Source organism: Pelecanus crispus, chromosome Z (assembly GCF_030463565.1).
Source record: "Pelecanus crispus isolate bPelCri1 chromosome Z, bPelCri1.pri, whole genome shotgun sequence".
Classification (NCBI taxonomy): Eukaryota; Metazoa; Chordata; class Aves; order Pelecaniformes; family Pelecanidae; genus Pelecanus; species Pelecanus crispus.
Genome location: NC_134676.1, coordinates 70,764,353 through 70,788,738, shown reverse-complemented (window position 1 = coordinate 70,788,738; position 24,386 = coordinate 70,764,353). Strand labels below are relative to the sequence as shown.

The 24,386-nt window shown below is 46.8% G+C and overlaps 1 protein-coding gene across 1 annotated transcript; it reads right to left on the bottom strand.

Annotated features, from left to right (window-relative positions):
- Positions 1 to 3,406: 3,406 nt before the first annotated feature.
- CORO2A (coronin 2A) lies at positions 3,407 to 22,796 on the bottom strand. Its single transcript, XM_009490117.2, has 11 exons — positions 22,596 to 22,796; positions 16,589 to 16,705; positions 12,916 to 13,065; positions 12,184 to 12,363; positions 11,376 to 11,492; positions 9,008 to 9,112; positions 8,627 to 8,723; positions 6,742 to 6,854; positions 5,517 to 5,607; positions 4,947 to 5,218; positions 3,407 to 3,538 (listed from the first exon to the last, which is right to left on the bottom strand). Exons 1-11 carry the CDS (start codon positions 22,794 to 22,796, stop codon positions 3,407 to 3,409), a joined length of 1,575 nt encoding a protein of 524 aa, XP_009488392.1.
- Between the last annotated feature and the right edge of the window lie 1,590 nt (positions 22,797 to 24,386).

The following is a 24,386-nucleotide window of genomic DNA, read 5'->3' as shown; positions in this document are numbered from 1 at the left end:
CACTCTGCTGAATCAAAATCCTGTCTAACAGCAAATGTCTTCAAATAAGTAAATTTGGTAATAACACATTAAACCCTCCTCATGTGGAGTATCTAAAAGAGCCTGGTCAGAGTGTACTGGACAAGAGAAGCGCTGGGACTGCAAAGCAGCATGGTCAGGAAACACCTCACCATGCGGTAAGCATCTCCAGGGGGGCTCAGTTTACTCAAGACAACATACACAGCAGTATAACACAGAATGGTCTGAAATGGCCACCGCTTTGTAGCATCAAGAACAGATGGGAAAGATGTAAGAAGACAGGCCCATGTGCGTCAGACTGTGCACAACCTGCCTACTAATATAAGGCCACAACTTTATGTAAGCAAAAGAGACAGCATGTGATAGTCCTTCCTGACCTTGATTCAGCTTAATTTTTAGTCGCTTCAACAATACAATGATAATAAGAAACCAACAACCTTGCGTGTATCAAAAAGTAAAACTCTAAATATATTTATTATTCTGTTACATTTGCTATTCATTGCACAAATTTGGTTTTTATCCCCATGTTTTACAGTTTTTTACAAAGCTGCTAGGAGTTTTAGAAACTATTAAAATGATCACTTAAGTCTATTTAGGCACAGTTCATTAACGCATAACTCCATTTCCTCCACTTTTTTCTCTGTGTGAAAGGTTTATAGTTGCATTTAAGCTCAAAATTGAAATACACTTCACAGTCTATGCTTTTACAGACATACTGTCTAAAAAAGAAGTTTTGATTAAATAGTCTCACCTTATCAAATGTTGCCAGCAAAGCCTAAATGAAAGCAACTTCTTTTCCAGAAATGCTGAAATCAACACAACCCTAAGATAAGAACCATGGTAGCTGACTATTTTCTCTGCTAGCCAGTCATAGGATAACAAAGAAACTGTCCTCAAGAGGATTTAAAAATCCCCTGGAAAAATTACTTTAACTTGGAAATAATTTAAATAATTTATTCTGTATGACAAAAAGACAAAAAAAATCCAGCAAATAAAACATATGTGGTCACAAGGAAAGTGTCGTATCCCCTGGACTGCTGAGGCTATGTCAAGTGCTTTCCCTTTTGATAATGATAGCTTGAAAACCAGAGTGTCATATCCCTGGGGCTACCCTCTGTGAAAATGGCTTTGAAGTTGGCAGGCCTGTTTGACATGGCTGAAAAACTGTGAGCTTCTTGATTTCTTACATAGCTCTTCTCTTTGGTGAGAAAGCCTGACCACTTCTGGTGTAAGATTCATGTGTTTGGATTAAAGCTCTGTATTCTGGGGTGAGCTGCTTTTGCATGTAACTGCATACTGCAGTGTTCCGAGGGCACATAAAAGTCCATTCTAGAGGATCTGAAATGAGCTGAAGTTTTGTTTCAACAACTTTTGTTATTAATATTTTTTTTTACAAAAAAAGTAGTATTAAATAAGTGACTGATGCTAAAGGACTCTTCCTTAAGAACATGAACAGTTAACTACTACCTCTCTGTAATGCTGCAGAAAGAAACAATATTTGAGACTTTTTAGCACCCACATCTGTTGTTGCTATTTAGAAATTAATGAAATATTTTTGAAAGCTGAGTGAAGTCTTTGCAGCAGAGCAAAAGGGACGCTTAAGTCTTTGTGTGATTCTCATGTAAGAGTATTTAATGCCCATGAGCTCCCTGCTGGCTATTGCTTTCAGAGATAACCAGAGGGGCATCTCACATGAGCACAGGCAGTGCACAGCCTTTAGTCCCCTTCCTAAGGAGTCCCTGTTTGTGGGAATTTATGACTACAGAGATTTATTTGTTTGTTTGTTTTAGATTTTGGGAGATCATCAGACTTCAGGAAACTAGCAGGGCATAGTATTCATTCCTACATGTGTCCCAACAGAGGTGCGCAGTTACAGGTTAAACAGCGGTTGCTTGGTATGCTTGGGTTTAAGACATGTCCATAAGCTTTGCATTTCGGGCAAGGAAAAACATTCCCCCTCTGTGCTCAGACCCCGGGGCAACTGACAGTATGCTTTCTTGCCCCACACCACGGGAACAAATGAGAGGAGACCCCCAGGCACTGACGAGGCAGGCAGGTCTGTGACTCCCCCAGCTCTGCACAATGTGGGCAGACTGCATAAAGCTGGTCACAGGCGCCAGCCCTAAACCCAAGGATGGGACCTGCATCCTGCAGCTGCTCTTGCCCTAAGCAAAGGGCTGGGGAAGGCAGCGAGCTAGAGAGCTGGTGCTGAAGGGCACAGAGGAGTGTGGCCACAGGGCTTGGGGAGACTGGGCAGCCCTGGAGGATGCAGGGTGCTGGGCAACACAGCTGGGAAGAGGGAGCCTGCAGCTATAGGGGGCTGCAGGTGTGGGACAAGGCCCTGGCACCTGGGAGCTAAGGAAGCAGCAGCTGCGGGCAAAAGGACAAGCAATAATCCATCAGCTGGGCAGGGCTGTTCGTGACCAGCCAAGGTCCTATGATCCTCCTGTGGCTGGCATCACACTTCTAGCACCATTGCTGAAAGGTCTGCAGTGGGTTGGGGGTCCAACTCTGCCCTCATCCTTTTAATCCTTCTGGGCAAACCCCCTGCTGCCAACACTGTGCAGCTTTAAATTGTCCTCATTTGTCTGACGAGCACCTCAGGACCACAGCCCCCAGTTGACTGCAGGTGGTCTTTGGCAGAAGGAGGGAAAGAAGGCCACTGACTCAAAGGACCCAGAGACATCTGCTGCACCTGCAGCTTCTCTGGGGAGAACCAGCCCACACCACTGCCCCGTTACAGTAGGAGCTCCAAACACCAACTCTCCTTTACCTATCACAAAAGTGCTGGCTCTTGGCAGCCCCAGTGCAGCCTCCCGCTCGGAGCGGGACTATCCCCAGCACCAGGTCAGAGCAGCCATGGCTTTGCCTAGCCACCCAGCTGCAGGGCCGAGCCATGAGGCAAGAGGGGTGCATGAGGATCACTTCTGGAGCCTCTGAAGCTCAGCTGCAGAGTAGTCTCCCAGGGCAGGAGGACAGCGGCCACAGGAACTGCACTGCTGGGTCCAGGGGTGGGAAAAGAAGCTGGCAGCTGCCTTCAGTCTCCCATCCTCATCTCATGTGGAGAGGCAGCAAAACAGATTGTTCCTAGAGCTTTACAGGTGGCTTCTCCAGGACTGGAAGAGCAAGATTTTCCAAAGTCTCTCACTAGCATTAATGCATGAGCTTTTGACATGAGTGAGCGGGCAAGCAAGGGGAGCCTGAGCGCAGCAAGTCCATCAATAACTGTCTGGTGATGATTAGGAAAATGTGACCACCACAAGCCAAGGAAGTCCATGCTGCCTGAAGCATCAATTTTTCCTCCAGCAAAAACCCTAGGAGGAGTCATCCACAGGAACTGGAGTCTGCTCCAGTTGCCAAGGGTGCAAAGAGCTGCAGGCCAGCACCCTCAGAAACTGCCTGTGTCCACACAGAGGTTTCTGAGCTCCAGCTCCAACTGTTTAATTTGGACATCTCTCTGGTTTACCAGCTCACGTAGTCTACGGATTTCTTCCTGTTGCCGGTAAAACATCTGCAAAAGCTGTAAGAAAAGTCACATTTTACTTCCTTTACACTAAGAAAATGCAGACTTAACCTGTCAAATGCTACCAGTCCTGTCACATCACTTCTGAGAGAAGCAGCATCTCAGGAGGAGGCCTTCAACCAACAGACCGAACACCAGCAGTGTTCCTCCTGTCCACTAGCCTGGGCTGACTGCAGGTGTTTCTCAGCACCATTTAGTAAAGCTACATCTGCTTAATTCAATGGAAAAGATCAGAAAAAATAAACTTCATACCACTGATCACTGAAACAGAGCCTAGACACAGAGAGTACTTGGAGTGTAAATTCCTGGATCTGCCACATCTTCTACTCTAACCTTGGGCAAGTCCTTTTACTTCTCTTCTGTTTTCCTGTTGATCATGCTCTATCCTCTCCAGTTGGGACTAGCATGGCCTTTCACTGTGCACACAACAGAGCACCCAGCTCTGCAAGGGCTGCTTCTGTAACCTCGGGGCACCAGCTCAGAAACATGCAGAAGAATATCCTTTTTCACACCACAGGGAAATTCAGCTGTGGAAATTCCTGCCCCATCAAGCTGCAGATGCTAAAATCTTGCAGAGCCAAAAAGGGGACCTGAGCACAGCTACGGGAAGGAAATCCTTCCAGGGTGCCCAAAAGTAAACAAGCTGCACATACTCAAAAATGTCCCTGAGCTGCCAATGACAAGGGGCTTGCAAAGCACTACAGAGATCTACCACTGTACAAACTTTGGTTACTATACAGGGAGGAGGTTGGCCATGGCTGAAGACAGACCATGGAGCTGCCAGGACCTTTTCTGATGCCATTCCCAGGAGCAGGCTGCGACCAGCAGCCAGCCTCAATGGCACTGCACTGCCAAGTTGTCCCCCAGCAGTGAGCTGTCAAGTAGGGGCAGTCAGCCCCTTTCCCATGTCAGGGTCCACGATATGGTTAGGCACGTAAGACTACATGGATGCGCCATGGGCCAAGGCAGTAGGGTACACACACTCCTTCCACAGGTGTCCCTGCTGCCTCACTGGGCTCTCCCAGTGCAGCTCTCATAGAAGGCTTACACTGCATAAACCCCCTTTCTCTTCTCCAGAACCTGGAGGTCACAAGGACCACCTTGTCCCCAGCCTTGCCACTAGGCAGGCCCGTACCACAAGAATGCCTAAGAAGCAGGAATACTGATTGCTCCCTCCTTTCCAGACCCCCTCGGCTGGAGTGCTGCTGGGCCACATTTCTGCTTCCCATTTGGCAGCCAGGGCATGCAGAGCTTCTGCCCGCGAGAAGAACAAAACGCTTGCACTGGCCTGGGTCTGCAAAAGAAGGCCCCCCCTAGATTCTGTCACCTTGTGAATGGCACCCTTTTGCCAGCTGACTCTGGGCTTCCCCCCACAGCCCCAATCCTTCACCCCAGACATTCACACCTCATTTTCAGTTTTTGGTGGTGGACACTCAAATATGTCAAAGCCATTGGAGAGGCGCATTTGCTCATTTTTCGGCAATTTCTCCGCCACTTTCAGCTGTTTTCTGCTGTCTTCGATCTTACTTGGCTTCTGCATGTCCTCCAGTGGCATCCTTCCTCCCCGACCCTGGTGCTGGCTCAGGTCAGCAGTTTTCTTGACTGGCTCTGGCTCAAGAAACTGTGGTAAGGAATTCACAGCTCCAGAGCCTGGTCTCAAGGATACCAAGAGCGGCCCTAGGGAGGGAGGCAGGTGATGGGTTAGCACTCAGAAACCACACTCAGAAATCAGCTGTAAGCAAGTCGTTCAAACAACCTGCAGGGATAAACATGGAGGCACTTCACTGGAGCGGCTTCCAGACTTCACAGCAGTGAATATTTTAGCCACCAAATTACTTTAGCTTACAGCCACATTTCTTATGTCTCTCCTTTTCCTCCCTTCCTCTTTCTCTGGCAGTTAACAGGCCAGAGAGCCAGTGGCAGCTTACCCAAGCCCTGGGGAGCTGAAGGGCTGGGGAGCTCTCCATGTGCTGACCTTTGTTAACTCCGTTCAGCCACTCTTGTGCTGTCAGTGCTGGCTGGGCTCCTGTGGTCAAGGGGTAGATGTCTTCCTGGTATGACTCCGACTGCAAGCAAACAAAAGTCCAGAGTCACTACATCAGTGAGGTTTTGGCTTAGAGGGACCATACTGGATTGCGGTGGAGAAAGACGTTTGTTCCACCTCAGCACAGGGAGTGTCATGAGCACTCACAGGCATGGACATAAAATCTTCTCACTTGCCCTGAGCCTCTCTCCTCCTCACCCCAACTCAGAGAATTGCATGTGAAGGCCTATTATAATTCCTGCCAGTAAAGCCTTTACACATTCAGACAACAGACTGGGGGAGGTTGGTAACACAGACTAATCCAACTCTCACAAACACAGTGTTCCTCAGAATGAAGAAGTGGATACGAAGGATGGATACAAGTCACAAATCATCAGCTGACCATCAGCTGACAGAAACTGACCAAGGAGATAATGTTGGAGGAGCATGCCTGACTGGTAGTTGCAATGTAGTAGCTCTGCTGCTTCCCCGAATTCAAGGCACTCATAGCTTCCAATGTTTCTGGAAGTGCTGGGCACAGTGCTGACATTTACAATGCACCTTTGCTCACACAGTCATATGGGAGCTACCTTGGCTAGCTACAGATTCATAACCTGCGTCATTCTCTAGCTACACCAGCTCTGAGACTTAACCACTACATCACTCTCAGTGCAATAGGTCACGTCTTGCACGCTGCAGAACAACTCTCTGTAACACACCTGCACCCACTGGGTAGACACCTGGGAATCCATCGTTCCCTTTTTCCTTCCCAGGCTGATTCTTCTCCCTTCCGCAAAGAGATTTTCATGTGATCCGACATCATCCCCAGCCCCTCTCTCTCTTTTGTCATTATGTCAAACAGATGCCACCAACTGAGGAAGTTTACAACAAGCTAGTTGACCTGACAGTCAGAGAGACCCCTCTGTAAGCAGAGCAGATCAGTAAGCATATCGTAGAAAGTCAGCCATTACAGAGAGACCTAACTCTTGAGTTACCCAGCAAGGGTTTATTGGCAGGGCTGCCCCACAAACTGACCAGCTTTGTCCCTCAGACCAGGAGAGAGAAAATCCCTTGTTCTACCTACTCTCCTGCCCCCAAGAGTCACAGAGAGGAGGCACTGCCCTCTTTTTCACTGATAACTTGTCCCAGACATGAACATGACCTGACATTAACTTACCCGTCGAGGCACAATCATGGAGATGGGCTCAATCAGGCTTTTAGTTGGGACGAGTTTGTAGAAACGGAAAATCTCACAAGCTGACACTTCAAGGCCTCTCTTTGGCATCATTCCTGGAAGGATAGCATGAAACAAATGGGGTATAAATCTTCCTAGGAAAGTTAATGTCATCTGCCATGGAAAAAGGGTCACCAAACAACAAAAGGAGTCACAGCATCAGCTCCACAGCAGCTGGTCTGAAATCTGCACCCAAAACCGGCTCAGTGGCACAAATGACAAGACTAATTTTTTTTCTGTCAGACCACAGAGTTGCACACAGGGTCTGTGGTTTTCGTGCTGAGCCTCCTGTTCCTTACTCATTCTTACGAGATGCAAATAGAGTGACCAGGACTGAGCAGAACTGGCAGGTGATGCCACAGGTTTTGACTATCAGGATTGCCAGGAAGGGATTTCAGGACACCTAAACAACATCAGAATAGCTATATGGGTCAGGCTGAAAGCCCGTCCAGCCCAGTGTCTTCCCCTCAACACTGTTCCAAAGCAGAATGGAGTATGAGAAGGGTGCGAACACCTACTCTGTCAGACAGCTCCATTTGTGTTTCAGGGACTGCTTAAGCCACACAAGATCTCTAAGTACCTGGTTACCTCAGTGGATTTCTCTCCCATAAGCTTGTACAGTTCAAAGCCAACAACCATGTCAATTCCCTTAACAAAAGAGATTGCCTCTCCTTGTAGACCTTGCTTCACGGTGTCCTACAGAAGCTTGTTTTTTACTAATACCAAATGACTTCATTAAACAGTAGATTATATGTGAAGGACTATTGCTCCTTACATTATGCATTCATCTAAATGTGAATTTAAACTCCACTCCTCTACATTGTATTCTGTTTTGGCAATACTGGGAAAGAAGCTTTTGTGCAATAACCTCAGTATGCTTTATCAGCAGAACAGATCAGGATAGGGAACTAGATTTGATTCACTCAGGCCTTTTAAAAATACTTGTACACTTCCTTTTCACAGAATGATTTTTAAAGAGACTATGACAGCATAAAATCAGGATGCTGTACATTGGAAGGTTTACAAAAGCTAAATGATGGAGAGATCTTCCAGTTAAGTTTTAAATAATTTATTCCTTTCCAATAACAGCTTTTTGAATATCTGCAGGCACAAAAGCCAGTGCTGCTAAATATCTGTACCAATGTCCTGGAAGAATGGGAGTCTCCACAGGTAGTATGGAGGGGTGGCAAATGGTCCTAAAACCACATCAGTCTATACAGAATACGGCTTACAGGGTAGACTGGAGAAAACTCAAGAAAGGGCTACCAATAGGGTCTGAGGGCTGAAAGCCACATTCTGTAGCTTGAATGAGATAAACAGTGGGTAGTATGCGGACAGGTTAATAAGCAAGGGTCTCCAATGGAGGAGAGTAATGACCTAATCATAGCAGGTCTATCTCTAAATGGAAAATGCCAGTACAGGAGAGGGTAGAAAAGCGCTAAGAGTTAAGGCATTAAGATGTGGAGCACCCATTACCAGAGAAATCCCAGAGTGGAAACAAAGTCAACAGAGTTCAATGCCAAAAATCTTGGAGCAGATTGACAAAGGGCAAGGAGCATCCTCCACCTTTAAATCCAGACTATCCTCCCTTCCACCATCCTCTGCTGGTCAGAAGGGACCCCTCCAAGCTGTGACCCTGTAATACCACCTGTGATATATAGGTGAGCTGGGCCAAGCTCATTGTTGTGCACCTGTAAACCTGAGTGGAGACTGGAATCTGACCTACTCTCTTTTCTAAATGACGTTTTGGATAGTCCTGGACTCTGACAGCCTCTAAAACAAAGAAGCCACCATCCTCTTGTAACGTTAGATATATGCTGCCACTCACCAATTCCCTTCTGTGGTAAATGAGAACGATATTCCATCAGGTAGTTCAGGTATGGTTTCTCAGGGCTTATTTCATAGTACCGTATGTTTCCATCACCCTAAAGGCAAAGAAAATGAACATAAACCAGGCTCTGCTGTTCAGCATGGGGGTCTGAGAAAAATGCCTGGTCCCAGAGGCCTTGCAGGGGTAAGAATGAACCAAATATTTAACCCCAAATCCCTGTGTTAGGGCTCTGCAGTGTACCTCCCCACAGTAATCGTCCCATCAGCCCACATCCTTAGGTTAACGTGCTTCAGGAGCATCTTTCAGTTCAGCCTGACACAACACAGACCAGAGGAAGAATCAGACAGGCCAGCATTTGCTGACATGGAACACACTTACCTTTCCCACCACGTAAAGCATGTGTGTGTCTGAGTCATAGAAGGGAAACAGGAGTCCTGAGGAGCCATCCAGATCCTCCTCCAGTAAAGGCACAGAAAGGTCATTCTGGGCAGGACACAGGAAAAACAGACAGCTGTGATCACCTGTCAGTCACCTCAAGTCAGGGACACCTTACCTGAACCCCACCCGGCAGCAGCATGTGAGCATAGCTCTATAATGATCCTAGGCAATGGCCAGCTGCCCTGAGCAGAGGGCCATGCACAGATTTCTTCAAAGCTCTATGGCTGGGAAATGGGTGCTCTGTCCCTGGCTCTTGACTGAGTGCAGCACATCACGACATCAGTTCCTACCACTAGACTATCTCAGGCACCTGATGACATTTCAGGGGCAGATACAATAAGAAACACTGCCCGCCTCTACCTGGGCCACCAGACTCAGGAAGATGGAGAGGCCTTCAGGGCATGTCTGCATCACGCAGTGAATTAGTCATGTTCCCTCACTACCTCCAGTCAAGCCAGTATCTCCACAATACTGCACCACTGTCGTGGTTTAACCACAGTCAGCAACCAGGCACCACATACCTGCTTGCTCACCCTCCTCCCTCCCCGGTGGGATGGGGGAGAGAATCAGAAAAAAAAGTAAAACCTGTGGGTTGAGATAAAAGCAGTTTAACAGGACAGCAGAGGAAGAGAAAGTAATAATAATAATAATGATAAAAGAATATACAAAACAAGTGATGCACAATGCAATTGCTCACTACCTGCTGACTGATACCCAGCCAATTCCTGAGCAGCAATCGCAGCTCCCAGCCAACTCCCCCCAGGTTATATACTGAGCATCATCATATGGTATGGAATAGCCCTTTCATCAGTTTGGGTCAGCTGTCCTGGCTGTGCCCCCTCCCAGTTTCTTGTGCACCTGGCAGAGTATGGGAAGCTAAAAAGTCCTTGACTACTGTAAGCACTACCTAGCAACAACTAAAACATCAGTGTGTTATCAACATTCTTCTCATACTAAATCCAAAACACAACACTATACTAGCTACTAGGAAGAAAATTAACTCTATCCCAGCTGAAACCAGGACAACCACCCACCACAAGAACAGTCTACATCAGCCAAGCAGTTTCCACACTGCCCGGTGGGAAGGTGCCCACTCAAGGGCAAAAGCTCCCATCAGCCTTTTGCAGGTAAGCCACGCAGGAGGCCTCCATACACAAGGCTGACACATCTTATACAAAGCTATCTCCGCACTGCTAAGGGAGCAATGTCAGGAGGACCAACGGGGCAGAGTATGGCATCCCATGCCTGCCATTGTGGCTGTTGTCACACGCATATGTATTTAGCATAGGGTTAATACATACTTTATCCTGCAGCCCAGCTGCAGGCTCCAGAAAGCCAGAGCTTCTGTTTAGATGCAATTATGACATGGGTGGACGTGCACCTCAGAAAGATGCTTGTTGGGCAGGTCCTCTGCCAATGTCTATCCCTAAGGAGGCTGCATATACCTGGCCTCACAGGCCTTCCCACCATGTTCTCAAACTGAGTGTTGCCAGCTCCCCCAGCAGCTCTGAAGGCAGTGAAACCCTGATGTGAGACCCATGGTGTGTCCGAGCACTGCTCAGCTTTGTGGACAGCCTTCAGACAACAGCACAGCGCTTTGCCTTTCACATATGCAAAGAAGCAATGTCTAAACATAGCCAAATGGCAAATCATAGACCTGGTCTACCAGCTTTGTCTGGTAAAAAGAGGCAAAAGATTGTGCTGCAAGGTGGTTGATGCGGAGGGACAAAGTGAGATGCTGACAAAGGAAAAGCATCTCACTGCATATGAGAGGGGTAGAGGAGAGCAGAGTTTCATAAGGCTAGCAGCTGTCATGGTAGGAGATCATGCCTTGGAAATGACCAATAAGTGCTACCTCAACACTCCACTGTCAGGAATCATCAGAAATAAAAAACAACCCACATCTTTTTCTCCATTGAGGGCTTCACGTGAGTAGGCTGTGTCCAGAGCTCATTTCTCTTTCCAGTAGCAGTAACAATTTGCCAGTAAGATCAGTAAGAGCTGCTTTTAAGTCAGAGCGACAGTGACCACCCAAAGGTCTTTTGAATTATTTCTTCCTGTACTGGGCACAGCATTCTCTTCATTCTGGTGGATTTCTATGCTGAAAGCTTTGAGACCTTCTTCAGAAACCATACTCACTTAACAGTGTCATAGCAGTAAGACCTATCACCCATTAAGAATTTGACAAATCACTTCTGAATTGCTGTTATAAACCAATTATTGGGCATTTGGCAGGTGGAAAAGCTAAAGTGACAGCAGAAGAGAGAAAACTGAAGATAGTATGGTTAAGATTGCTGGTCCAACTCACTTGATCCCATAATGCAATCTGCCTATTATTCCACCGAGATGTTCCAGTAGAGAACAGCTTTTTCATGTTTCCAAGGAACAAGACTTTATTGACTCTGTGAGACTTGTAGTTGGCCTCCTATAAGAACAGAAAGGACACTGCATGAGCAAGAGACAGCACCTGTTGCATAGCTACATTTCATGTTACATGAGACCTCTGATTCAGTCACATCTGAAAGATCTGCTCAGCCTGGCTGAAGTACAGCGAGCAGAATTTCATGGGGATCCGAGAAAGGTGGCCTAAACTCTTCAGGACCATTCCCAAAAGCCCAATCAATCTCTCTAGCTATTGATTCACATATTTGCAAGAAGGCAATCCCTATTAGTTGTAGGCAGGGCTTTCTGTGTACACAAATCTGTGCAAATACCTACAAAACACAGTCAGCTTCACCTTACCAACAGATAGAAAGTACAGGCAACAAGAACAACCCTGGCAGTGGGATAAATGTACACTTGCATCCACCTGTCCACCTGATCTCTACAAGCCCTCCCATGCCATCCCACAGAGGACTGCAGGAGGCAGCTATGAAAACAGTGCACTTCAAGAAGGGTTTCAACAAGCGAGGAGCATGGTAGCAAGATGCAGAAACCCTGTTTTCAACAATGACAGCAAGTGTTCCACGAAAAGTAGAAAGCAATAGCACCATCTGGTGCCTTGGGCAATGCAGGGCACACATCTGTCTTCTTTAATGGCAACAAATCTACACAGAAGAGGAAATGCTCCCAAGGGGTGAGATCAGCTGGACCACAAACCTCTGAACCCAACCTACTTGTAGGACTGTTCCTGAACGAGGGTCCAGCAGACGTATCTTTCTGTCCCTGCAGGCTGTGGCAAGGAGACTGCCATCCGTGTTGAACGACATGGAGAGGACCACATCTTTGTGAGCCTCAAGGATCTTCACCGGGTTTGAGATGACAGCCTCCTTGGAGTCAAGGTTCCAGACCATTATCTGGAGAAAAAGAACAAAAAAAATCAACCCTTTGCTGCCTGACCAACTGGGGACTTCTTGTACCCTATTCACTTCTTCCTCTCTTCTCTACATGTATAGGTCTTACCATCATAAGTAGTTGCTCACCAGCATTTAAAATAATTCCTGGTACTTACAACAATATATCAGGGACACAGTGTCTGCTCAGAATGTCCAATATTCTAATTTCCTTTGCAACCACATTTTATACATAAAAATGGCCAGCATCAGTGCAGATATTTGCACTAGCACAAGATGAAGCCAAACAAAAGTGCATGGCATTACATACTGTATCCAATCCAGTAAACAAGAAGGGCAGAGTAGACTGAAGTTCATCAGAAGACTGGAAAATTAGCAAGTCCTTTTGAACTTGTAGCTATGTCCTTTTGCCTTTGGGGTCACCATGGAATTTCCCCCCGAAGAAGGCTTCTGAACTCTTTAGTATTACCTTACAGCTTGAAAGTAAAACAAATTTCAAAACACCCTGCCAAACAGGGTGTCCCAGGAGGAGAACTCCACAGAGAACAGACCCACCTTGTAGTCATAGCCAGAGCTGAAGAGGATGTTATTAGCAGTGGGATGCCATTCGATGAGGCCCACTCTTCGAACATGCCCAAGAAGTTCCTTCTTCGGATTGGTAATGTTTCGTGTTAGCAAGTGCTTGGGGATGTCCCAAATTTTAACCTGAATGGCACAGTATGGGTCTTTGTGAGATTCCTGAGTAAGGAGCTAATTTGGAACTTACTAATAACTATTATTCCCTTGGCATTATTATTCCCTTGGTAGTGAACAGGAATGCTCCTGGCTTTATTGAATGCCAGTCCCTTAAATTAGTACCTTTCTGTGGGCCTGAAGACTCCTCTTTACCCTCTACCTTTTGCCAGCAGTTCTACCAGTTTGTTTTAACTTGGCAATCCAACCCTTACACCTGGCCAGGCTGTCAGCACAATTACGAAAAGTTATTCCCAAGGGGAAGAAGTAAACCACAGATCTTGCAGACCTTGCCTCCTCACAAACTTTGAGCAGCAACAAGCAAATCTGAAATAAACTTCAGCAAAGAGTCCCAGAAGATATTATAGCAGTGATTGATCCAAGCAGTCATCCACTCAACACTACCTGGTAAAAGAACTGAGAACTCCCCTGGCCAGATGACAGCTGTAGTACTGTTTGTCCCACAGAAAACTGCACCAGTGCTGAACGCTTTGCAAATGACACAGCCATTTGCCAAAGTACACAGAATCCCATCCAGGTGGCCATGCAGCAGATGCCCTGAGTAGACAGACTGGGCAGCACCTCACTGAAGTCACTGAACACTGGGAGTGTGCTGTCTCATAACAGGTCTACCTGCAGCCCTAGTTTCTTCTGGAAGGATGCTGTATGAAGACAAAAATCCTCTGTCCTCCTGGGGTAGAAGATGACAATAGAAGTAACCTACAAAAGGGGCTGAACCTATGCAGGTAAAATTAAGGAGTCTTTCTCACACTAACCCTAGAAGCACAAGTATTTAGGATACTAACAGATAATTAACCCTTTGGCTCAGTGAAAATTACTAGGCTTGGCATAATTTTTCCAGGACTTAGCCTGAAGCGAAAGGGAAATGCTCTTTGAAGCAGGTATTTTGTGGAAATTAGCCACACCTGCCTGAGCCTCCCACTGTTTGGCTGATGAGAATCACATCTTTCTAAGCCAAATTCTGGGACCTGCTGGGAAAGATCAAGAGCACCCTTCTCAACAGTGTTTATCCCACTGAGGAATCAAGCCCATAAGAAACCTAAGGACTGTGGGTGTCCAGTAGCCTCCAGATGAACTTCTACAGCAGTATGAGAAAGCATCACAATCTACAGCTACAGCAGCTATCACTAAAGGAATGGGGCTGAGAGAGTAGGAAAGGAAAAATAGGTTGTGTTCATGCTGAGAAGAACTGCCTAGAATGAACCATTCAATCCCCATGCTATGAAATGGTTGGTGGTAAAAGCAGGGAAAAGCCCTGGCCGGAATCTCAGGATGCATTAAATGGCAGAAATTGCTAGTGCTTAGTGTGCAGAAGAAGCAGGTCTTGGAACCAGACCTGCCAGGCCAAGCAGGAACAATCCACGAGCCATCTACCCTGCTGCATCTTAAAGAAAGCCTGACAAAGCAAAGTAAAAGGCACAGAGTTGCCCCTCTAACCATAGGAGAGAAGATCTTCAGCAAGCTGAATTCATACGTGCCTGATGATTTGCCAAAAGGAACAGAAGGCGTAACAAACAGCAAGACTTCTTAGAACAACTTTTGGTGCTGAGACCAGTGACAAGCTCAGTGTTTCAATTCTCTAGCCTGGAGAATGATGCAGTGCCAAGTTTCAGTAGGAAATTGGAAAAGAAGGCTGACAGAGAGCAGCCCTCCTGCATAGACCCCGGGGTCCTGGTGGACAATAGAATAAATATGACCCAGCAGCATGCCCTGGCAGGGATGAAAACTAGCAACATCCTAGTCTGGAATAACAGGAAGATAGCCGCTAGCTCAAGGGAAACAATTTTCCCCTTTACTTAGCAATCATTAAACAACAGCTGGAACACTGTATCCAGTTTTGCACCTCCCAGTGCAAGGAAGAGGCTGATAAAGTTAAGTGAGTCCAGTGGAGGCCACCAGGATGCTCGGGAGGCTGCAGCACTTGCCCTGTGAGGAGAAGCTGAGGGAGATGGCCTTGATCAGCCTGGAGAAGAGACAGCTTCAGGACAAACTGATAGAAGCCTTCAAGACTTACAAGATTACTGAGAAAATAGAGCCAGGCATCACAAACTACACTGGAGAGGTTCTGACCGCATATAAGGAAAAAAGTTTCCCCATGGCAGCAGTGAAGAACAGGCACAGGTTGCCTGAGAGAGAGGTGGTGAAATCTCCATCCTTGGAGGTTTTCAAGACTCAGCTCTGCAGACCTGCACAGGAGGTGGGGATAGAGACCACCCAAACTCCCTTTCAACACAAATGGTTCTGTGATTCTCTAACTACAGCAGGAAGCTTCAAAGTTTGTGCTCATTCCTCATCTGAGGCTCAAAAGAGAGGTCACGGTCGTGCCTTCCTGCCACAAGTCCTTTCTGAAACAGCATGAAAACCTGGCATACAGGTTGGAAGATAAAATAAAACCCTCACAGGCAGCCCAGAAATTGAAAGAAGCCTTCAAAAAAGAGAGGAACATCCAAAGAAGCAAAGGCAAGTCACTAAACAGGAAGGACAATTCAAAGAGCCTGGATTTCCAATTCAGGAGTGATTTTTGGCAGAGTTGAAATGGCAGAGGATGTGCACCAAGCCAGGTCTGGAGGAAATGACATGGGAAACCTCCCTGATGCTGTGTGGCAGAGGGTGAATATACCCAGCGGGAGAAAACACATGTGGGATCTCTGGAAAAAAGCACAGTAGTTAGTCAGATGTCCTCACTATCACAGAAGCCAACATCACACTTTTGACAGGACATGGAAAGCAACCTTTCAGTGGGTAGATATGGGCTAAACCGTCCCTTACAAACATGAACTGAATCTTTCAATTCCCAATAACTAGTGTGTACCTTCACTGAAGTAAAATATGTGACTGCATCTTAATTATACTAACTTCAGCCTAAAACTTAAACCTGATGTGATGTAGCCAGTATCTTTCTATAGGTTTGCATTAGCGTGAACCTTTGCATTTCTGTAGTCTTTCTGTGGTTTCAGTAGGAAAATGCTCATTTCATTTATGCCTTTTGCAGAACAGTATGACACAGATTCATCAGCTACCCCATAACGGATCCAGCGTGACTTTACAGAGTAACTGAGTGCAGGAACAAGCTCAAACTTGCTCTACAGGGAATTAATCTGAAATAGCTCTTCCAGATTATGTTGTGTTGAAGCTTTTATTCTAAAGTAAAGGAAGAGTTTCATAGTGATTAAACTTCAATAGTCATTCCATTTTAAATTCGTATTTTGTTTTTCTCACGCAAACACACCCAAAAAGATGCAAGCCCCCACAAAACAGATTTTCTTCCTCACACTGATTTTGGTACATCATCTGGAAGGGATCACACAGGTCTGACCTCAAGAGAAAGACAGGAATCTTCATCTTACCTGACTTCTTTAAAAGTATATATATGCTTTCACATCTCATCCATAGGCCTTTCAGTTTCTTTTTTCTTTCTTTCCCCAAAAACCACATTAGCCAGATAATAACACAGAGTAGAAGCTGGTAAACTTACTGTGGCATCTTCTGAACATGAAGCTATTACAAAGTCATTGAATGGGTTCCACTTGATGTCCAGAACATTCCCTTTGTGCCCACATATTTTGGGATAATGTGGGTCGAGCTTGCCTGTCTGGAAAAAACAAATATCATCAAAGCTAAGGTGAGCCATGGATTTACAGGACATTTTCAAGGAAAATCCAAGCCAGCTCCAGCAAGAAACCTCTTTCTGCCTGTTATGCTCCAAGTGCCCTGGGTGCTCTCTGTCTGTTGAGAATGGGTTTTTGCTGTCCCTGCAAGAAAAGTCTTGATGATACCACCAAAAAGAAACGAAAGAAGTGCTCAGGCCTTCCTAAGTACACACTGCTATCAAGAAATCTGTGCACATGTAGCAATCGAGACTGCTAAAGTTAGAAGACAGTATTTGGTTCAGACACCAGAATAAAACTTAGAAGGAAAACACTTATGAATGAGTTGAATCTTCCACATTTTTTAAAGATCTTGGGGGGGGGGGAGGACACGACACCATAATCTCTTTCAGAAGACATTTCTTATGAAGAGGAAGAAAAATGGTTTAGCTTTTATTTTTTATCCTCATCAGCTACCACTTATTTTTTAAGCAAAAAGACATTTGTGACACAAATTAAAATGCAGTTTTTCTTTCAACAAGCTATCTGTTTCTCTCTGATGTTGTTCAAATCCAGCCATTCACTGGATTCAATCAGCATTCTGGACTCTCAAAAAAAAATCCTGCACAAAGCGCACTAAGGAGTATTGAGGGCCTTGTGCCACATGGGGGCTGTGTTGCATCAGGATAAACCCATGCTGCCGGCACAGTCTCTGCTACTAAGTCGGTATATTTACTATGTGCTAGAGAGGGTGATGGGGAATTTATTAACATTGGAGCAGCACTTGCTTCTCCCTGTCAAGAGCAGCAAAAGTACGGAGAGCTCCAGGAAGCACCTTGCATCCCAGACATCTGTCCAAGACCAAAGGTCAGTCACCTAAGGAGAGAGATATGGTGGCCAGCTGGTGATGCTTACCTGCTTACTTTTATCCCACCTGGAAGAACCGTAAATCAAAATGAATGCAAATGCGTGCTCTCCTGGTAAGCAGACACTTCTGCTGGTGTACTCCCTGCACCCCTCCAGATGGGGGCCTTAAGAGTCCACAGCAGAGGGGAATCAGTGCTGGCCCCAACCTGGATGTGGCTAGGATGTAATTTTCCCAGCCTTGAAAATTTGTACGGTTTTGAATGCAGAACAGGACACAATGTTTAACTATTCTGGCTTCACTGGAAAGTTTGTCACATAGACTGGGACTAACCTGCTTTAAACTGAACACCCAGAGGGCTTTGAAATGTAAAAGACTGTGCTTTTTTAGACTACAGTCTAAAACAATTCCCTTTTATAACAGCGACAATACAAAGTGACTTGGGAAGGCAGAAGAGAGATAAAAGCCCTTTAATAAGCAGCGTTCCCCCACCCACGGTGTCCTTTTGCAGGCTTCAGGGCTTGGTTTCAAGCTGGCAACTCAATGGGCTGGGCAGCCAGCTCCACAGGGATCCCTTCATCCCTATGGGAACTCCACCCCCTCCCAGAGCTGGCTGCCTGCCTGCTCCCCACTCCATTTGGGAGACTCCCAGGCTGCCCTGAGCCCGCTCTGCCTGCCCCCATCCTGCAAGGCTCTCCTTACCCCAACGTCCCCAGCAGGCTCAACTGGCCGTGGAAAAAGAGCCCTTGCCCTCTCGGCCACCAGTCCCACCTGCCCCAATGCAACCCTGCAGTCCTGGGACCCACAACACATGAACCCCCAAGCTGCCAGCAAACATATATGGCAGGTAGGGCTGTTGGTCTCAGACACACATCTGCATGTGGAAGTAAAGCTCTTCACATGTGGGGGAAAATGCATTCCACAGATCAAAAACTATTTCAGTAACTAGATGTGTTGTCATTCATGCAGAGGTACCTGACTTCCACCGTTATTTGCAGAGTTTGAAAATTACTAATTTTTCAACCACTCGCTTTCTAAACTCCCAGCATTTTTGAAAAGTAGCCAAACTCTGAGTTCCTTGATGAAAACCACTTCCAGTGGAACAGCTGTTAAAACTCTCCCAACAGATTTGTACAAGGTAGATTACCATGAAGTGGGTCAGCCCCACTTCTCAGGTGTTCTCCAAAGAGCACTAACATACCTTGTCGTTACATCACAGCACAGCACTCACATATGGCCTCAGTTAGGTAAGGCCTGAGGGGTCACCACAGGTTTCATTTCATAGTTCTTGGCCCCAGAGAGAAGGGAGCAGGGTTTGTGTCTAGGAGATCTACACAATCACAGATGTCCTCCCTTTCACGCCTGGTGCTGACACATTGAAAGACTGGAGGCTGCAAAGACTTGGACACAAATATCCTCCCTGTCTTTTGGGACTTTGTTCTCATTTTGCTATCCCTTTGCTTTGTGCTGCAAGGGAAGAGACAGATGCAGTCTCAACCAAGTCTGGTCACCAGAGAAGGAAAAAGGCAGGCCTTTGTCTTTCAAAGGAAGTCCACAAAATTGCCCTCAGAGTCAAGATCCTTCCTTGGCATGCGGTGCACGCACCTCTCCACCACATCTGTGTCAGACACCAATCCACACGCAGGCCACACTGTGGGAAAGCAGCTCATTGCCCAGTTACAGCCACTGAGCCCCCGTCTCCTTGGACTTGCAAGATTTGCAAAGGTATTCAGTCTGCTTTGGGCACCAGGCAGCCCCTGTGGCCACAGCCACTTCCCTGCCTGGTGAGATGTGCTGCCGTTCTACCCAGCTGGCTTCAATGGCACATCTTCACAAGGACCTAACTGACACATCCTGCCACAGAAGACCATTCTCCAAGTGGTGGCAAATATTCAACTAATTCCTCTTCAGGTTGAACGCAAAGGCCTGCTGAAAGGAGGGTATCTGCGGCAAAGAGCTTTTTCTCTACATAACCCGTGCTGCCCCCAACCCTACCTCACCCCCAGGCTCTCAGACAGGAGGAATGGTGCAGAAGGCAAGAAGTGGTATATTCAAGGAAAGATGAGAGAGCTTGGTGTCCACAACTCAGCAGGAGAGGAGTACAACAAACAAGCAAGGAGGCACGGTTAAATGGAGTGAAGTTGAGCCTGCATTCGAGCACATCCTGAGGCAGGCAGCCCCTCCAGTAGCACATGCAGAATGAACTCAAAAAAGCATTGGAGGGACAAGAGCAGCTCCCCGAGCAGGTTGTTAATCCTGCCTGGGAAGTGTAGCCCTCCCTGTCCTGGCTACCATCTCCCGCTTCAGCGAAGTGTGAGATCCTAGCTCCTGGGCTTCTCCTCCACACTGTGGCATGATTGGGATGTGGCTGCTCCTTGTGAATCCAGTCAAAAGAAACCACAGATCAGCTGTTCATCATGAGAGGGCAATACTGTCCTAGGCACATGCCTCCAGACTGGGCTGCCTTCAGTGCCCTGGCAGCTGGGGGCACAAGCAGAGAGCCCAGTATGAATCATAGAATCATAGAATCGTTTAGGTTGGAAAAGACCTTTAAGATCATCCAGTCCAACCATTAACCTAGACTACCAAGTCCACACTAAACCAATCAAGGGTAGACTAGACTAAATCATGTCCTGAAGTGCCAAATCTACCTGTTTTTTGAACACTTCCCGGGATGGGGACTCCACCACCTCTCTGGGCAGCCTGTTCCAATGCTTGACTACCCTTTCTGTGAAGAAATTTTTCCTAATATCCAATCTAAACCTCCCCTGGTGCAGCTTGAGGCTATTTTCTCTCATCCTATTACTGACTACTTGGGAGAAGAGACCAACACCCACCTCACTACAACCTCCTTTCAGGTAGTTGTAGAGAGCGATAAGGTCTCCCCTCAGCCTCCTCTTCTCTAGGCTAAACAACCCCAGTTCCCTCAGCCGCTCCTCATAAGACCTGTGCTCCAGACCCTTCACCAGTTTTGTTGCCCTTCTCTGGACATGCTCCAGCACCTCAATGTCTTTCTTGTAGTGAGGGGCCCAAAACTGGACACAGTATTCGAGGTGCGGCCTCACCAGTGCCGAGTACAGGGGGACAATCACCTCCCTGCTCCTGCTGGCCACACTATTCCTGATACAGGCCAGGATGCTGTTGGCCTTCTTGGCCACCTGGGCACACTGCTGGCTCATGTTCAGCCGGCTGTCTACCAAGGGTCACCAACACAGGAGGAGGTGGCAGCCACAAATACCACCACTAGGAGCACAAGTCAAATGCTGCCACTTTTCACCAGGTGGCATCAGTTTGTAAATGTATCATGAAAAAAAGTAACTGGTATCCCAGTCCTCAGACTCCAGGAACCCCCTTCTGTGGGTGGCTGAGGCTGCTCTTCCCCCCAGCATGGTTCAGGAACAGTTATTTGGAGAACGGCTGTACAAAGCAGAGCATGTACAGATCCTTTCCCGGATCCACCACCAAAGCTCAACCTTCAAGGGACTTCCTGAACTAGGGGACCTGCATCTAAACAAATACAGTTCGTAAATCAGCTCCTCTCCATAACTCCATCCTGTTTTGAGCCCCTTAATTCTTCCAGGCTCGTCAGCATCTGGAGCAGTGAACTCCACATCTGAACTGCAGAAGCATTCACATCTGCTGCTAATAGTCTGCTCCCTGGTCTCCAGGATCCTCTTCACCACACAAATCAAGAAGAGTTGCTCCTTACGCTTCTTCCCCATCCTCTTCACAGTTTTACGTATCTCCCTCATTTGTCTTTTTTCCCAGACCAATTGAGGCCTAACCCACAAAGTCTTTCCTCACATGAAAGCAATTTCACATTTCCATTGATGTACTTTAATTATCCATTTCTGTATCTTCTAGTTCTACCATGCCTTTGACTTCTGCAAGCAGTATTTCAGATCTGGGTGGAGTATCTGAGCAGGTGTTAAGAATGGAAGAATTGCTACTAAAGACTAGCCAAGCTGAGAAGAGGTGAGAAGACAGAAGAATTAATAGTAAGCAGTGCAAGCACCTTCAGCTCATTTTGCCAACCCTTTGAGAGCTGGGTCCCACCCCACGTCCCACAGTCACCAGGTGCCTGCTTATAGATGCAGCTCTGTGATAAAGACAAGTCCTTCAGCCTCAACAGATCATGGTCGAGGGGGCAGAAGTGACTCAGTCAAGAAAAACAGGGCAGTGGTTAATTTTAGAAGGGCCATCTGAACAGCACCAGTGGTGAAGAAGCTGAATAAACAAAGTCTAGAAGGGCCAGGAACTGTGCTAGGTTCTTCAAGCACAGCCAGTTCACTTTCATCCTTAGCAAATATATATTGAAAAAGTGGCATTGCAATAACACCATCAATTACCTTTTAATTAAAGGCTGAACTTTTGCCTTTCATCTGTTCTGCCCTGATGCCAGAGAGCTCATAATCTCATATTGCAATTACTCCACATTAGTGCATGCCTAATTTTTCTGAAGCAATAAACATCAGACAGCCAGTTTCTCCCTGTCATCAGATCCCTAAGTCATCAAAACCCATAAACATAGGATTTGTTTCTGAAAGGGAAGTTTTTCCAGCATCATTGCTTGAAGCTTAAGAGCTTCATTGCCTGGTAACTGTGTCTCCATTCTTTCACAAAGAAGAAGGTAGGGCAAAACATACCATATTCTCCTTTGGTCACAGCTGAAGTCATGCCACTAAAGCACCTTCCAGTTTTTGCCATCTCTATCTACTAACTGCTTTTTTATTTGCAATTTCTCCTAGGAGACAAACATCTGAACAGCACAGTTCCTGCTGACTATACAAGAAAGGCAAATGAGATATGAAATGAAGGAACGTGTTAGAAAACTGCAAGCAGCAACGCTTGTAAGTACACACATCCCAGGAATCACCTGCCAGGGCACCTGGGACTCCTTCCATCATTTTGCAGTTCGGGCAACAACATTAACTGAATATCTTCTGCACAATCTAGCTCCCTAGAAAGCCCAGCTCTCCTCCAGCCTCTCGACGCATTCGTGAAAGCCAGCTTGCCTTGGCAGAGCTCACCTGGTGGATGGGAATGACGAGGAAGGCCCCCCCTCCTGTGCACTCGGTCACCACCGCAATGAAGTGGGGGTTCACAGCGCAGAAGTGGTTGTCGTGGACGTTGTGGGTGATGGGCACGCAATCATAGCACTTCTCCTTGCTGGCGGCTTTGCCATACACATGGCGGAACTTGGAGCTGCGGTACTGTGGGGGCCACGACATCTGCAAGGGGAGAAACACAACACCCCATGACAGAAGGACTGCCCATCCCAGCAAGGGTTGCAGACACCCATTCCCTCTCGCCAGCACAGGCTCACCCTCCCCTTTTGGGCTCCTCGCACCAATCCTGAGCCAGCAAGCAGCAGCCATGTTTTTCTCTGCTGGTCTTCACCCCTTTGGCATGACCTGTCTCTGCACCAATTGCACATCTCTGATGGAGAGAGCAGAGTGCAGGGGAGAAAAGACAGCTCTCTCCATCACCAGCCAGCTGGGCTGTGCATGCACCAGCAGTCTGTATTGCTGGGACAGGGCCACATGGCAGCAAGTTTAAGAGGAGATAAATCCCGGCAGCACAGAGCTCAGGAAGCATGAAGGATACAACATCCCAAGTGAGGAAAGCCTGAAGGAAGGCGAGTGAACGAGCCAGTCTGGATGCATGCTTCATTTAGCCCTCAGGTGGTTTAGGACCAAAAACAAGTCTAATTTTGCTCACATGAAGGAAAAAAAGAGGTTTGACAGATCACAGGAATATTTACAGTCACCTGTTGGGTTTTTCCCCACTGACAATGACATTCTGCATGTCTGGTTTAGAACTGCACCACAGCCCTCTGACAGACAGCATTTTAAATGGTGTTTAAATGAGATACATAAAGCATGCTAAACACAAGAACCCCTTCCCACAGAGAGCAGTGAAGCTTAATGGAACTGATGCAACTGATTTCAAATAGGCAACTACCAGTGCTGAGCAGAAAAGGCAATTTGGACTATTAACTCCTGCTCTTTCCTCAAGACCTAGACAGTAAAAGGCACATGGTGGGGATGGTAAGAAGATCCTACTGCCCAAAGGAAAAGGAATGCAGATCAGGCAAGAAGGTTACAGGTGAAAGAGAGCCCCACACAATCATCTGGGAGTAGGGGCAAAGACTCGGAGAGGGCTTGGCTTTGCCCCGTATCAATCTGTTTAACATGCATTTGGTGAACAGTATTATCAGTGATGATGGATCAACAATACTCCAGTTTGAGAAGGCAACCCAACCAAGCGGCTTTTGAGTTAGAGCAAGACTTTGACCGCTCAGTCACATGGGTAAGCGTTTGAAGGGAAGCATGCACTCAGTAGCAGGAAGCCAAGTGCATCATCACCTGACAAGCAGGGGTCTAAGCAATTCTAAACCAAAATGTCCTTCTTGCTTATTGCCTCCTCCTGGGATGACTATTAAATGCTAGGAATCTGTATTGTTTGATCCTGGGCAGTCGAACAGGAGCTTTATAAGCACCCATCAATACAAAGATACACAAAGCTCACATCCCACGTCACAGTGGAGATTTGGGCTGTGAATGGTGCTAGGACACAAGTCCTGTACTATTCCCTGCCTCCTCCCAATCTACTGGCACAGCCCAGAGCCAACCCCACCTTGGACAAATACACATGCCTGTAAAAAAATCAGTCCTGGGAGATCACCAGTTGCTTTCACAGTCATTTTTGTTGCTCACTTTAATACCTTGGCATGTTTTACCTATGTTAACCCTGCATTTGTCCGTATTCTTAGCTGATTAAATCTACTGTGCAGAAAACATTGCATGCAAAGGATCTCT

What these genes read in the sequence shown, in the direction of transcription:
- CORO2A (XM_009490117.2), bottom strand. Translation starts at nt 22,796, where the DNA reads ATGTCGTGGCCCCCACAGTACCGCAGCTCCAAGTTCCGCCATGTGTAT. An exon ending in TGCTTTACGTGGTGGGAAAG is followed by an intron (nt 8,724 to 9,007) that starts GTAAGTGTGTTC and finishes CTTTGCCTTTAG; the next exon opens with GGTGATGGAAACATACGGTA. An exon ending in CCATGATTGTGCCTCGACGG is followed by an intron (nt 5,608 to 6,741) that starts GTAAGTTAATGT and finishes GTTTGCTTGCAG; the next exon opens with TCGGAGTCATACCAGGAAGA.